General features: G+C 41.1%; 2 protein-coding genes across 3 annotated transcripts in view; both read right to left on the reverse strand.

Moving 5' to 3' along the window:
* Positions 1-14,924, reverse strand: part of EGFR (epidermal growth factor receptor) — a 205,442-nt gene that overhangs the window by 73,777 nt on the left and 116,741 nt on the right. For both annotated transcript variants that reach the window (XM_087713137.1, XM_087713136.1), the window contains exon 2: positions 10,335-10,486. In XM_087713137.1, coding sequence (XP_087569263.1) covers positions 10,335-10,486 — 152 coding nt within the window. The remainder of the gene's footprint in view (positions 1-10,334; positions 10,487-14,924) is intronic.
* Positions 5,119-6,336, reverse strand: LOC148045916 (uncharacterized). Its single transcript, XM_087712166.1, has one exon. It carries the CDS (start codon positions 6,088-6,090, stop codon positions 5,119-5,121), a length of 972 nt encoding a protein of 323 aa, XP_087568292.1. The 5' UTR covers positions 6,091-6,336.

A 14,924-nucleotide genomic window follows, 5' to 3' on the forward strand; every position in this document is an offset into this window, starting at 1 on the left:
CCTGGAACTCAACCCAGAGTTGATGTGGCAGATGATCCTCCTGTGTCTCAGCTGGATCTACTGCGGTGGAGTCCAAGTCCGATCGAAACCGAGCTACTTTGTCCGCCAAGAATTGAGCATAATCCTCAGCCCTACCCTGCAAGGGGTCTCCCGCATCCCTCCTATTAAGGAGGGAGCGGGTTATCCTGAACAGGGCGGCTGGGCGTGACTCGGCGGACGCAACCAAGGAAGAAATATATGATCTTTTTGCAGTTCTTAATGCTCGAACATAGTCCTTGGTGCAGGTGGTTAAGAGTGCTCGGTTTGCCTCGGACTTATCGGACCTCCACTGGTGCTCTAGGCATCTCCTCCGGCGTTTCTTCTCCCGGAGTTCCTCGGTAAACCAGGGAACTCTCCGGGATCCACCGACCCGGAGGGGCCGTAGTGGCGCAATCCGGTCGAGAGACTCCGACGCCGCTGAGTACCAGGCGGCAGCCAGAGTCTCCGCCGAACTGTGGGCGAGGGTATCAGGAATAACCCCAAGCTCCGTCTGGAACCTCTGAGGGTCCATAAGTCGCCTGGGGCGGAACCACCTGGTCGGTTCCTCCTCCCTACGGTGGGGGTTTGGCCTCCGGAAGTCAAGCCTCAGTAGGCAATGGTCTGACCACGACAGGGGTATGATCTCATTACCCCTCAGACCAAGATCACACATCCACTGCTCCGAGAGAAATACGAGGTCGAGCATGTGACCCGCTGCATGGGTTGGGCCCCGAATTACCTGGGTCAAGCCCATGGCTGTCATGGAAGCCATGAACTCCTGCGCCCCGTCAGAGCGTTCACCGAGCGATGGCAAGTTGAAATCCCCCAGAACAATAAGTCTGGGGAACTCAACTGCCAGCTCGGCTACTGACTCGAGGAGCGAGGGGAGGGATGCTGCAACGCAGTTGGGAGGCAGGTACGTTAGCAGCAGACCCACTTGACCCTTGAGGTCCAACTTTATCAGCAGAGACTCACACCCGACAAGCTCCGGAGCAGGGACCCTACGAGGTAACAGAGACTCCCGGATTACAATAGCCACACCGCCACCCCTTCCCTGGGCTCTCGGCTGATGAAGCACCTGAAATCCCTCTGGGCACATCTCTACGAGGGGGACTCCTCCTTCTGTGCCCAGCCAGGTTTCAGTAATACATGCCAGGTCTGCCCTCTCGTCAACAATTAAGTCCCGGACGAGGGGAGCTTTGTGAACAACAGACCTGGCATTTAGCGACAACAGCCTGAGCCCAGGGTCCTGACTACTCGCGCCATCTGGTCTTGGAGTGGGACTCCTAGGGCCGGAAGGAGGGATCTCTGTAATGTAGCGAACCCTCCTTCCCCGGTAATGGCCAGCCCTAAGGTCCCCGCCGTATCTGCCTCTCCCTGTCACGACCGCTATGCTCCGACCCACTCCCATGTCCATGGTCCCCCCAACCACCCCGGTTCCTCCCGCCATCCCCAGCAGGTCCTCCGAGTCAGACATTCTCATTTATCCACTCTAACAAATCCCACGTAAAATTTAAAACATATAAAATACAAAGGTAACAATTACTAAAAGTGGGCCATTCATTCAATTCCAAACAACTCCCATACACTCAACATTCTATTTAACTTGCCAATGAAGTAAATATTTTCCCAAGTTTTGGTTGCACTAATAAATGTTCATATTGCTTCTGAATATGCACTTCTTGTAGACAAATTATATCCGGTTTTAGTTTTCCTAGTTTGTGGAATATTTTCCTTCTTTTATTTGCTGCATTAAGTCCATTTATATTAATTGAGATCATTTTTTTCTCTTCCATGTTTATGTTTTATACATAGGATTTATTGCTCTAGTGGATCTCGGTTCTCATGGTTCTCTAAAGTCCACACCACCTACAGAACCTTCTTCTATCTCAATTCCACCTACAGCTCCTTCTTCTTTCTCAGTCACAGCTGTAGACACCACTTGGAGTTCTTTCACTATTTCTTCATTTTTAGCCTTCCCTCTCAAATGTTCTGCAAAAAATGCTTCTACTTTTTCAGTTGAGTCTATTCTGTATCTTTGCCCTTGCCATACCAACATTAAATCTTCTGGCATCAGCTATCTGTAATTAATGCCTTTTTTGAGTAGAATTTTAGTCAGAAATTGATATTCTCTTCTCGACTCTCTCACTTTTCTTAGAATTTGCTTTAAGACTACAATCTCCTTGCCTTTGTACTCCAATTTTCTGTCTCTTGCTTTTTGAAGTATTTGCATCTTAATTGCTCTTAGTAAATCTTACATGAACTTCCCTTGGAAGATCAATTCTCGCTGCATATCTTGTATATACTCGAAATGCCTCATCTATAGCATCCACTTTCTTCACCTGGATTATCTCAAGGACATCTTTCAGAATTTATGTCATTATTTGTAACAATTTCAATGTTTGTACAATGTTTTCCGTTCGTTGTTCAATATTTCCCATTCATTGTTCTATTGTCTCAATTTTTTTCCATGTTCTATGTTCTCTTTTCAATTATATCCGTCTTTGCATGTAACTTCTGGATTCCCTGCATAATCATCTTTAATGTAACACCCTTTTCTTTCTCCTGCTGCAACATTGTTTGAATTGATCTTTGGCCTCCTGCTGGTGAGGAGGAGGGTGTTGTTGTTGCTGAACCACTGGTTGTTAATTTTTTACTCATCTTCAAATTCTTCTATATTATATTCCATTAAATATGGGAATAAGTTGTAATTCAAGGTGACCATGGGGTAGTCAAAAATAAGAAAAAATAAAAAGGAGAGTTGGACCAAAAAAGGAAAAAGCCCAAAAGAAAAACAAAAAGGAAAAGGAGAGCAGACCTACTGTGAGAATCAAAAAAGCAAAAAAAAAGGAAGAAACAAAGAAAAGAGAAAACAAGGTAAAGATAAACATCTTCGACCTCTTCTATGCCCTTATCCAATTAGATCCAGTTAAAAAAGAAAAAAAGAGAAACAATTCCAAGATAAAAGTATTGCAATGTGTAAAGGCAAGGATTGTGAAGAAAAAGTATTTAAATTCTCCCGCAGTCCAATTCAACCAAAACAAGATAGCAAATGTCTCCAAAGGATGAGAGAAGAACAAAATTTTTTAAAAAAAACCAGAGGGGAAAGTTTTCACAACAGTGAAGTGTACCCACTGCCACCAGAAAAAAAAGTTTCGAAACTTTTATAAAATGAAAGCCTTTTCAAGACCACTCTAGGCTTTCTCTTAAAGTTGTTATTTATACTTTCCAGGCAGCTTCAAACACTAAGGATTTCAAAGTGAGCACTTGTGTAAATAACCGTGCTCATCTCCTATCAATCCCTGGTTAATTACCGTGGCTTTGGAAAGAACAGCCTTTCTCCAAACATCCATACAAAAATGGAAACAATATTTCAAAGCTTCTAGATGGCAGTGTTACTTATTTCTCACTTTTCCTCTCTGTATTACGTTCTCTGCCTTTGGTATAAAAAAAATAAAAAATAAAAAGCCAAATGGTAAGAAAGAAAAAAAAAATACAATAATACTTTAAACTGAGAAAGAGATTCTCAAATAATAAAGTTTAGTTGTCAAAGAGTCCAAATGGAAAAAAAAAAGAAAATAAGCCAATCCCATTTAAAACTGTGCTACATTGAAAGTCCAGTCAAGCTTCCGACAATAAAAAGGAAAAAGAAAAAGGAAACTTTCACTTTGACTATCCCTTAAAATCCGCTGCTTACTCTCTCTTTTTTAAATATTTTATTTCATTTTCATTTTCATTTTCATTTTGTACAATCACTTATATACTGTGCAAAGAAAAAAGGAAAAAAAAAAAAAAACCCCAACATAACACTTCATTCCCCCATACACCCTCTCTTCTCCCCCTCCAACTTTCCTTTCACCCCTCCAACATTCCCCTCTTCTACTTCCCTTCCCCCTCAGACATCTCCCCCTCCCTCCATTTACCCTCCTTACATTCCCTCTCACTCCCTCTTTACTTCTCCCTTCTCTTTCCCTCTTCTCCCCACTTTGGTGTATCCATACAATTCAATTTGTTTTTTACAATAAAAGTAGAAAAAGAAAAAAAGAAAAAGAAAAAAAAACGGCAGTACACAAGTGAATTCTTATTGTTCTAAGGATTGAAACTGTAATTCCACCCTCCCCCCTCCCCCCTATAATCCCCCCTCCCTAACCCCCTTACGGCTTCGCAGGTCCCATGCCCGGCATAATTCTTTAACAAGCATTTAAGTATAATAAGGCCAACTAACTTTAAAATTTAAAAAAAGTAAGATAAAAGTAGCCAAAAAGAAAAAGGAAAAATAGTAGAAAATAAGAAATAATAAAAAAAAAAAAACACCCACACTCACACACAAAAAGGAGAAAGAAACAAAAAGGGTCATAAGCCCACTACGTTACCACAGCTTCCCATTATCTATAAATCTTAATCAATGTGACTCATTCCAAATTTCGATTATTTTACTACTTGCAGGGTTTCAAACTATATTAGAGCCAGGTAAGTTGATCAGTTAGAATTCCCCAACTAAAAATCTCCTTGCTTTGTCTATCTATTCAAACCTTTAATTTATCTCCTTTTTTATCCAAGTATCCAAACCTTTCTATAACACCATTAACTCAAATACTTCTTTCATTTTTCATTTCCAACACCTCCCTTTCTATCCTTACCCACCTCCACATATAAATTTTTAACCTTCCACCCTGCCTTTATCCATATCCACATATATATTTTATCCATATTCGTTGCTCCTCCCATATTTACTCCACTTTCCTGAAGATTCTCCGACCAAACTTTCTTAACCTTATATTGATATAGCAACTCAAACAAACATCAGCTTACGTTCTAGCCCCATGTAATCTAATTAAACTTTCGCTGCCCTTCCCTCTCCCACGCACCTCCCAACTCCGTTTGTCCCAAACCACAACTCAAAAAGATCACAATTTCCGCTCTCTTCACCTAAAAGAATAGTTCATGCACAATTAAAGTTAGAGTTCAAACAAAATTTCTGTACAATATATGTCCCCAATCAGCAACGCTTCTTTCAGTCTCCATGTCTCATCATCGATATGCCACTTTTCCATTTTATCCCAGACGGAAATCATAAAGCTTTAAAAACATCGCTAGTCTTTATTCTTTAGTCTTCTGCCCTTCCGGAAGAGAAAAGCAACACGCTCCACCTTGTAGCCACGTGTCTCGCTGTTTGTCTTCTCCTTCTCCCTGTCTCTCCCCAGATCCTGATGAATCAGGAAGTCCCGCCTTCAGGGTCTCGTAGTAAAATTTTCGGGCTTCACAGACAGAGTTAATGCGGTGTTTTTGGTCGCCAAATGTAACTGTAATACCAGCTGGGACTTCCCATCTATATGAAATCTGAGAGTTTCTGAGTTCTTCGGTTAAGAAAGCATACTGTCTCCTTGTTCTTAACATTTGAAATGGTATCTCCTTAAAAACAATCAAGTCGTCCCCGTCAATTCTCAACCTCTTTCCGTAGAGCCTCTGTGTTATCTCATTTCTAGATTCCCTTGTAGTAAAGTATATTATTATGTCCCTCGGAAGCTGTCGCTGTTTTGCTACCCAGGAATTCTGGCGGTAAATTCTTTGAATCTGCCAATCAAAGTTAAGTCCCGGACTTCCCACCAAGCGGCTGAAAGCCTCAAAGAATGTCTGTTTCAAATTCTCCTGTTGGTTTTCACGCAGCCCTCTAACACGTATAGCAAAGGCAGACTTGTTATAATTTAATTTGACAAGTTCTTTTTGTGCAGATTCAATTTCCTGTTCTAACGTTTGAATTTTTGATATCAGATTAAGGTTACTTTCTTCCAAAAGTTCCAATTTGTCCTCCGTTTCAGCAATATAATCTGTCATGACTGTCATTACTCCGATTATATCCTGCTTTGCCTGAGCAATTTTAGCATCAAATTCATCAGATAAATCCGAAATCAGTTGATTAATCTCCTGTCTGAAATCATTAAGCGTTTTAAGAAGGAATTCTTGTGTTAGCAAATCTCCCGTGGAGGGTGTAGGAGACAAGGGTAGCGGCTTCATGGCATTTTTTGGAGATATATTATTAAGGAGGCGCTTCTGTTTAAGTTTGGGAGCCATTCCAGAATAAAAATAAGAGACAAGCAATCCAGCGAGCCAAAAATCAAAGTCTGTGCTCCCCTCAGATAATCTTTTAGCAATTAGTACGGAGAAGCCTTCAGGAGGGTAGGGTCAGCTAGCTGCGTCAGATCAAACACAAAAGCTACGAGATCGCCATCTTGTGACGCAGTTAAAAAAAGAAGAAAGGGAGCCTTTTGCGAGATTGAAGCTGGTATTTTAAATAGTAATAGAGAAAGTTCCTCGGGAATGCTCCCCGCCCGAATTGGCTTTTAAATAGCTTAGTTTTGTCCTGGGGGGGAGGCAATCTGCCTAGGCTGCAAAAAAAAAGCAGCGCGGAAAACTGGCCGGAGTAAAGGCTCAGCTAATGTTGAACCTCTTCTCCATTCACAGCAAAAAAAAAGCTATGAATTACAAAGAGATCCTAACGACTGACCTTCTCCCTGCCCCTTTCTGCCAGAAAGGGGAGATATCTATAGATCTTATAAGATATACGAACCAGAGTCCTGGCAGGAGCTTTACTTAGCTCCCGACGGCGGCAGCCCCTCCCCTCGAAGCCCTGCTGCTTACTCTCTCATCAGTCTTCATTTAACTTAAGTCTCTTCATTTAGGGTGTTCTCTCAAATAAAAAAATTTAAAACTCTCATCAAAAATGATACACTTCTCTCCTGCTCTTTTACTTGTGGAGCTGTCAGCAGTTTCAGCAACTTTTATGGCTGCTTCATTGCCTCCGGCAACAGGGGCTTTTCCTGGATCACCAGAGTCTTTGAGGGTGCTTCCGGGCTTTCAAGACATTCCATGAATTGCATCTGAAAAGCCAGTATAGTTTGCAAAAGTAGCAGAATTACAGAGACATGTTGCATTATTTTATTCTAAATGAGTTAAAGTGACCATTTACCAATTCATATTGACCAGTGAGTTAATCCTAAATGAAATCAACTGTCCTTTGAAAGGACAGATATTGAGCCTGAAGTTCAAATTTTTTGGCCACCAAATAAATTGTGACCATCAAATGAGAAGAAAGGAGTCATTAGAAAAGTTCTTGATGTTGGGAAAGATTGAAGAGAAAATGAGAAGAAGATTGTAGAGGATGAGACGATTAGATAGTGTCCTTGATGCAATTAACATGCATTTGGGCAAACTCCAATAGACAGTAGAGGACAGAGAGGCCTGGCGTATTATGGACCATAAGGTCATGAAGTGTCAGACACAGCTTACCGACTGAACAACAACAACAACCAATCATAGGAAATCATACAATGAAAGTAGATCTTGCTTGAAATGCATATAGCAATAGCACTTAGACTTATAATACCGTTTTATAGTGCTTTACAGCCCTCTCTAAGCAGTTTACAGAGTCAGCATATTGCCTCCAACAAAAACAATCATTTTACCAACCTCGGAAGGATGGAAGGCTGAGTCAACCTTGAGCTGGTGAGACCCAAACTGCCAAACTGCTGGCAATCAGTGATCAACAGAAGTAGCCTGCAGTACTGTATTCTAACCCCTGCGCCACCACAGCTCATATTTTCATTGTCTTGAGCAAATTTAATATAACAAAAATTCTTCATGTGTTTGTTCATGAAAGTGTGTGAGAATGGATTGTTCCTGAGTTCCCCATGTTGTATTACTTAGAGTTCTCTTATTTAGCTCATGTGACCAGGTGGGCATGGCCAACTTGTAAAATGTGATGAAACTCATTTAACAACAAAGCTTAGCAATGAAAATTTTGGGCTCAATTGTGGTCATGTTCTCTTTCTTTCTTTCTTTCTTTCTTTCCTTCCTTCCTTTCTCTTTCCTTCCTTCCTTCTCTCTCTCTCTCTCCTCCTCCTCCCTCTCTCCCTCCTTCCTTCCTCTTCTTTCTCTCTTACTCTTTCCCTGAAATGAATGTGCTGGCCTCTGGCTCTAATCAGTCCTTACTGTGGCTAATAGTTTCTGAAATTTTCTTATTTAGAGACAGTAATGCTACCAGATATAATTTATTAGGCATAATTACTTCAAAAATACACCATTTAGTGCCTCTTAGATTTTGGCTTGCTGGGAAATGTGATAGAAACTTGCATAGTATTTTGTGATTTTTTTGTTAGATTCTGGAATAAATTATCCTTATCCATCAGGGCTTATATTCTATTTATCAATAGACACATAGCATAGTCTGGTTGAATACTATTGGATGACTAGCTGAATTCTGGAAATGGATGATTATGAAAGAGAATGACTAGATTGATCTAGAAATTATGAACTTATCTTTAGGAGGAGGAGCTTTTAAAAAGCACTCTAGAACAATCGTAATGGCCCTATAGGTCAGTGACAAGATGCTCAGGTATGTTGAGATTGATGCTAGCTGGATCCAGGCATTTGTTTCTATTTATGATTGTACTCTCTAAACAGGTCCATCTAACACCTATTTTGTTGATCTCCAGTTGTCAAGCAAAAATATTTTCATTCAACACCTTTAATTAACTATACTCTTAAGTTGTGTCTTAAAGCCACTTTGATCTCTCTGGATCGATTTTCAAAGTTGTAAAAAAGTGTTCTACTTTTTGCTATTTACAGTTACAGTAGCTGGATTTTCATTTGTTTTCTGTTTTTTTTTTTGTATGGATAGATATGGATCTTTCTTTTTCTTTCTCTCCCCCTTCTCTCTCACACACACCTAACCCTTCACAACCCCCCCTCCCGCAAAAAGCCTAAAACTTTATTTTTTAAAGCATTTTGCACCCAGGGAAAGTCGGAACATGGCACATCAGCCATACACCACCTCCACTGTCTTTGAAGTCTTTCTCTTGTGCTGCCAAAACCCCTCGGCACTCTTCACCTGCGGTCACCCCTTCAACCTCCCACCCATGGAGGATATGTGGTGCAGATGAGGGGCACTTTTCCCCACCCCCTGAATAGTGCGTAAGCTGAGAAAAGTGAGAGGGAAGAGTAGAGCTGTTCTTTTTTTCCGGGGGCCAGAAGGAGGCGAGGCCGCCTCAAGTGCCATCCGGGGACCCTCAAAGACATCGCTTTTTGGCCCAAAACAAGGTGAGGAAAGAGTCTTTCCAAGCCTCCTCCCACCGCAGACACACCTTCTCTTTTCTCCTGGTGAGATTTGCTGCCTGAAAGGTGACAATTGTGGAGGAAAGTATTTTCAGGTGGAGGATCCCCTCCCTGATTCCAAAAACAGTATGTGCGGAAGGCACTGCCACCTAAAAGCTCTTTCCTCCATGATCCTTGCATCTGCGGTGGGAGGAGGCTTGGCGGGTGTCAGAGGGGTGGCGAGTGTTTGGCAGCTCCTGAGAGGGCCAAGGCTTTTCCACTTGCAATGTCTTCACCCTGAGAGCATCGCTGGCAGCTGCTTCCCACAACTCAGGAGGTCTCCACTCTCTCCACTGATGCTTCTCAGCCTGAAAATGCTTTCCTCATGTTTCAGGCCAAGCAGTGTCAGTGGGAAGAATGCGAGAGTGGAGCTGCTCTTTTTTTCTGTGGGGAAGAAGGAGGCAAGGCAGCCTCAGGTACCATCTGAGAAAAGCCCTTCAGAGGCGTCACTTCTCAGCCCAAAAAGCAGCTTCATTCTCTTTGACAGCCACCTCATTGCAGTGGGGTGGGGAGAAATCCATGCATTAGAAGGGTGAGAAGGCCGTCACTAGCAGAAGTTTGGCCTTCTCCCCCCTCTAAAGCATGGATTTCTCCCCACCTCATTGCAAATGAGGCAACTGTCAAAGAGAACGAACTTGGGGCTTCTTCTAGCAGTTAAGTCCTCTGCTCCTGTTCTTTCCTTGGGTGTTGGAAAAGCCCCAAGTTCGTTCTCTTTGACAGCCACTTCATTTGCAGTGGGGTGGGGAGAAATACATGCATTAGAGGGGGAAGAAGGCTGTCCCCAGCAGAAGTGGGGCATGTGGACAGGCGGGGCATGTGGACAGGCAGGGTGAGAGAGTGAGCAAGCAACGACCGGGCTAGTAGGGGGGAAGCAAGCGGGGGAAGGTCAGGGGAGGGACCATACCAGTAAGGGGCCTCTGGGTCTACAGATATGCAAACATACGCCTGATTTCCGCTACTGGTATATGCATACCGGTGTGAACCGTTAGGAACCCACCACTGGTTAGGAGTGGAAAACAGAACTTTAACATTTTGGAGCAAAATGTCCACAACATAAAACTGATTCCTAATCCAGATGCATATTGTTCTTTTTAAAGGCAGGTAAAGACATTATGATTCTCTCCATCTCCCATTCAGATTAGCACAATTTAATTAATTTTACAAACCTTTAGAAAAGTAAGATTATAGTTGTAATCCACGTAAGTGATTTCCAGATTGCCAAGCACTACTTCACAGTTCTCATACATTCTCTTAAGGTTGTTATAGTGGTCATCCACACTTGCAAGTTGGGTTAGCTTATTGGTTGTTCCTTGACAAACTGAAGAAAGAATAAACATACCATATAATAAACATGGAAATCTGCATGCAAAACAGGTAAACTATGTGCAGAATATGACTTTTCCAAATAGTGTCAATGTAAATTTTCTCACTGAAATTATTACCATCGCTTGGTATCAGAACATAAAATTTAAAATTACATCTATCTCCAACTGAAACAGGAATGTTATAGAAATAATGAAGGCATTTAATGATATTTTTATGATTATATGCATTATTTACACATAATTATAATAGTATAATTATTATTCAAACAATAATCATTCTGGACATGCATTTAATAGTACTTGGAAAGCAAATATGACTGTTAAGCTCATTTCAACCAATACTATTATTTCAGTCATAACAAATTATGATTCAATGTAAAATGTTTTAAAATAGATTTCAATTATAGGGTAAGAGTAACAAGGACAAACAAATAAAAAACAAGATACTTTAATATATAAAAGTATGGATTTAAATGTAAATAGTATCAGTATCAATAAATTAACAAATAAACTAATAACTATTAAAATTAAGCAAAGATTTTTGTGAGAAAACTGCAGATAATAATAGTAAATCAAAACTGAGGAATACAAAACCAGACATTCCTTATCTCTAATGAATTATGACTTTCAGGATTTATGGAACAACAACTAACATAAAATTTAAAATGTCTCATATATTGGGGCCCTCCCGATGATACTTGGAAGGACTTTGAAAGGCCTAATTATGCGTTTTCATTGGGAAAGATTAATAGCTCTAGGTGGAGAACAATTAAGATTATTCAGGCTTAGAGCTCAGTAAAGAAAAGAAATTACTGTGTGTCTTACCCTCCATTGTTACCTCTCTGGCAAACTGATAGAGATGAATGCAGCTATTTCTGACTTATGAAAGAAGAATTATTCAATTACATGAAATATAATTTGCGTATGATCTACCTTTTAAAGCATTTATTCTAGAAAAAATGTTACCACTAATCACATCGTATGCATATTATTTTTATGCAGCACAATTTTAAATATGACTGCAGTCCCACCTTAGCCATGAAAAACAGCTGGGTGAATGTGGGTTAGTCACTCTCTCTCACCCCAACCCATTTCCCAGGGCTGTTGTGAGAAAAAAAGAAGAAGGTGTGTTAGATATGTTCGCTGTCTTGAATTATTTATAAAAATAATAAAGGCGCGTTATAAATAAAATAAAATCCCATGGTATCAATAATAATAAAAATAATGCAAAATATTTTGTTAAAAATCCAATTTCAAGTCTTGCCAACTTACTTCTGATGTCTCATGACCTGGAAGGCAGCAAGTACTTGCCATGTTGTTGGCAAGGACCAGGCAATGCAGAGTTAGACCCTGACTGCTTACTTCAACAAGTTTCACAAAATAAGAAACTACTTATCATATTCACTAGTGCTGAAGTTGTTTGTACAGTCTTATTAAATCTTTTGAAATTTTGTACTGATGAATAATAAAAAGCAGTACAAGTCTGAGTGATATTAGAAATCTCAATACTCAATATACAAATATTTCAATTTATTCCATTATATTCCAAAAGTGCCTAATTTAATAATGCACTGCTGTCTCAGGAGAAATTTATATTAAAAATATTCTGTATGCATCTCTTACTTGCTAATTACTTTCTTTATTGGGGTAAAGAACAAAGAAAAATAAAATTATTGTAACTGCTACCACAAATTCAGATCAAAATAAAAGCTTAAAGTATGTAATGAAAAAAAAACAACCTACAGATTCATACAAAAAAACCACTATGTAAACAAAATAATTGTGAATACAATTCATATACCAATTACACCTCAAAATTAAGCATGGTTCCTTACCGTAGGAAGCAACAGAATACACTAATCCCTGAGACCTGAACTGTGCTTTTGCAAGCTTTCTTAAAATTAGGCTGGAAGAGATATCTGAATGTCTGGGGCCAAGCTGCAGTATAGTATCTGTAACTGGAGAGACATGACTCTGAATGGGGAAGAAGCTAGCAAAATAATTTGATAATTGGGTGGGGACCATGGCAAAAATGTTTTACACAAAGGGTTCCACCCAGAGATGGTATTCAGCAGGTTTGGACAAATCGGTAGCAGAATTTTTAACTGGTTTGCCCAACTGTCAAATATCACCTCTGGCTAGCCCCGCCCCCACCTGCCGCTTGCCTCACCCGCCCAGTAACCACTTGCTCTGCCCGCCTAGTCACCACTTGTCCCACCTACCCATTTGCCACTCACCCTGCCCACTCATTTGCTGCTTGCCCTGCCTGCCCGGTCACTGCTTGCCCTGTCTGCTCATTTGCCATTCACCCCGCCCACCCACTTGCCACTTGCCCCACCTGCCCACTCACCCTGGAAGCTTGCAACCACCACTTCTTTCCCAGCCAGAACTGACCCAGCAGTGATGGCTGCAGGGTTCTTGTACCGAAAATTACCAAAAAAAAAGGCCTGAAGTCCCATCGCCACTGCCTTGTTCTTTGAGCCGGCCACATACATGCACGCCATTGCCTGCCAGTATGTGGCAGCACTCCATTGCCAGACCTGGCCAGGAGAATGGCTTGCTCCACCAGAACTGCTTATACAGGTGGTCCTTGAATTATGATCATAATGATGCTTGCCCATTAAGGTCAGAACTCAGGACAAACATTAAATGAACTGCTTGAAGTAACAACCAATCATTCCTGCCCACACACACACAAACAAATAAACACACACACACACACACACATACACTGAATTGTCCTAAAAATGCAAGTTCCAGGTGTAGTTATAAAAGAAACAGTCATTGTGATCTCCGGAACTTTAAAATACATTGTTCACTAACCTTAAAGAGATAAAGATGTATAAAGGGAGGTAGCTCTTTAATGGCTTTTACACTCTGATGATGTTAGCAGTGGCTAACGAAAGCTTAGTGAGCAATATATTGTAAAGTTACGGAGATCACAATGTCTGTATCTTTTACATACATACATACATACATACATACATACATACATACATACATATGAATGTAAAATATGGAAGACCTTCATGTGTCATAATAAGTGAGGAAGCTGGGAACACACAATATTGTGAAACAAAACTATAAGTAGATCTTAATTTTTTAATGTATCTTAATTTCCTATTGAAAATTCATTATAATTTTTTTGTAAAACAGATTGACAAATAAAACTTTCCATGTTTTTCTTGCTATATGACAAAGAACAAAACTGCATCAAATACTTTTAGGTGTCAGATCCCTAAAAGTGATACTGCCATTCAATTGGGAGGAGAGGGGCCTCGAAGTTAAATCACTAGCTGTACCTGTAACAACTAAGTTTTACAACTTTTACAACTGGTTTCCTGTCACCGGAAGACTGAAGGTCTCAGCACCTCTAGAGGGATGTTTATGATGGCCATGTGGGATATCTTACTTTAATGTCTAACTAGAGATAGCCATGGGAACGTGTGTTTTATTCGACTCTCAGGGCAGAAGAGTTAAGGAAACATCTTCACACTTGTGTATTGGTCAGAATCTGCATTCGGAAAAAGAGGAGGGATCAATCAGTTTAATCCCACTTGTATTGCCTAAAGGGTTTCAGATGCTGCTTTGCCTCTAATGGTTTCCATCCTGCTTGATTAAAGGTTCCTTTTGAAATAATCCATTTAAGAGTCTTTACTTTCTTAAGTTAGGAGAGGAGCCTTTACATAAAGCAGCATCTCTCTGCAAAGTGGTCAACCAGGAGAGACAACATTTTACTCTATCGAGGGGACCCTGCAAACCATGTCTGAGCATAACAGCGAACAAGGGGGAACTGACTGCTGGAAGGAGATGGAACCCCCCACAACCAGAAACCTGCTCCTTGTACCCTGGCGGAGAGAACAAGGTGAGCCTTGAGGACCCCAAAATGCCCCGTTGGTCAATCGGAATTGGGACAAAAGACAGCTGGGAAGGGAGAACCAGGGGAGTTACTTTTACTTGAGGTAGCCAAAAACCAGGATGGAAATTGGAGTTAGACCTCCTCCCCTTTGACCAGGAGAGGCTAAATGAAGCCTCACTGAGAGAGGATCCTCTGAAGAGGCATATAACCCAGTTGGTGATGGAAATTTTGGAAAATCTCAACATCCAGGGGGAGTCAGACCAACAACTGAGAAGCGTTGGAAGGGCAGCAAACAGGGATGAAGTGAGGGGAACTAATCCCCCTCTGTTCCCTGCTGATCAAGCTGACAGCACAGCAGTAACAGCCAGGAACCCAGAAAACCCTCCCCCCAGTTGGCACACGGGTTGGGGCCTACTCCTAACCAACCCCAAAACCTGCAGTTAGAAAGGAAAACTCCTTCCCTGGGGTTAAATTTGATGGGAACCTGGAAAAATTGGGATTCTTTGTGGCACACATGCTCACCTACATGCAAGAATATGGGTGTGATTTTCGAACCCAAGGAGCCCGAGTGC

The sequence above is a fragment of the Thamnophis sirtalis genome, unplaced genomic scaffold (genome assembly GCF_051295495.1).
Source record: "Thamnophis sirtalis isolate CommonGarterSnake01/CBP01778 unplaced genomic scaffold, rThaSir2_p1.2 scaffold_4, whole genome shotgun sequence".
Lineage (NCBI taxonomy): Eukaryota > Metazoa > Chordata > Lepidosauria > Squamata > Natricidae > Thamnophis > Thamnophis sirtalis.

Coding starts and splice junctions, on each gene's coding strand:
- LOC148045916 (XM_087712166.1), bottom strand. CDS start 6,090: ATGGCTCCCAAACTTAAACAGAAGCGCCTCCTTAATAATATATCTCCA.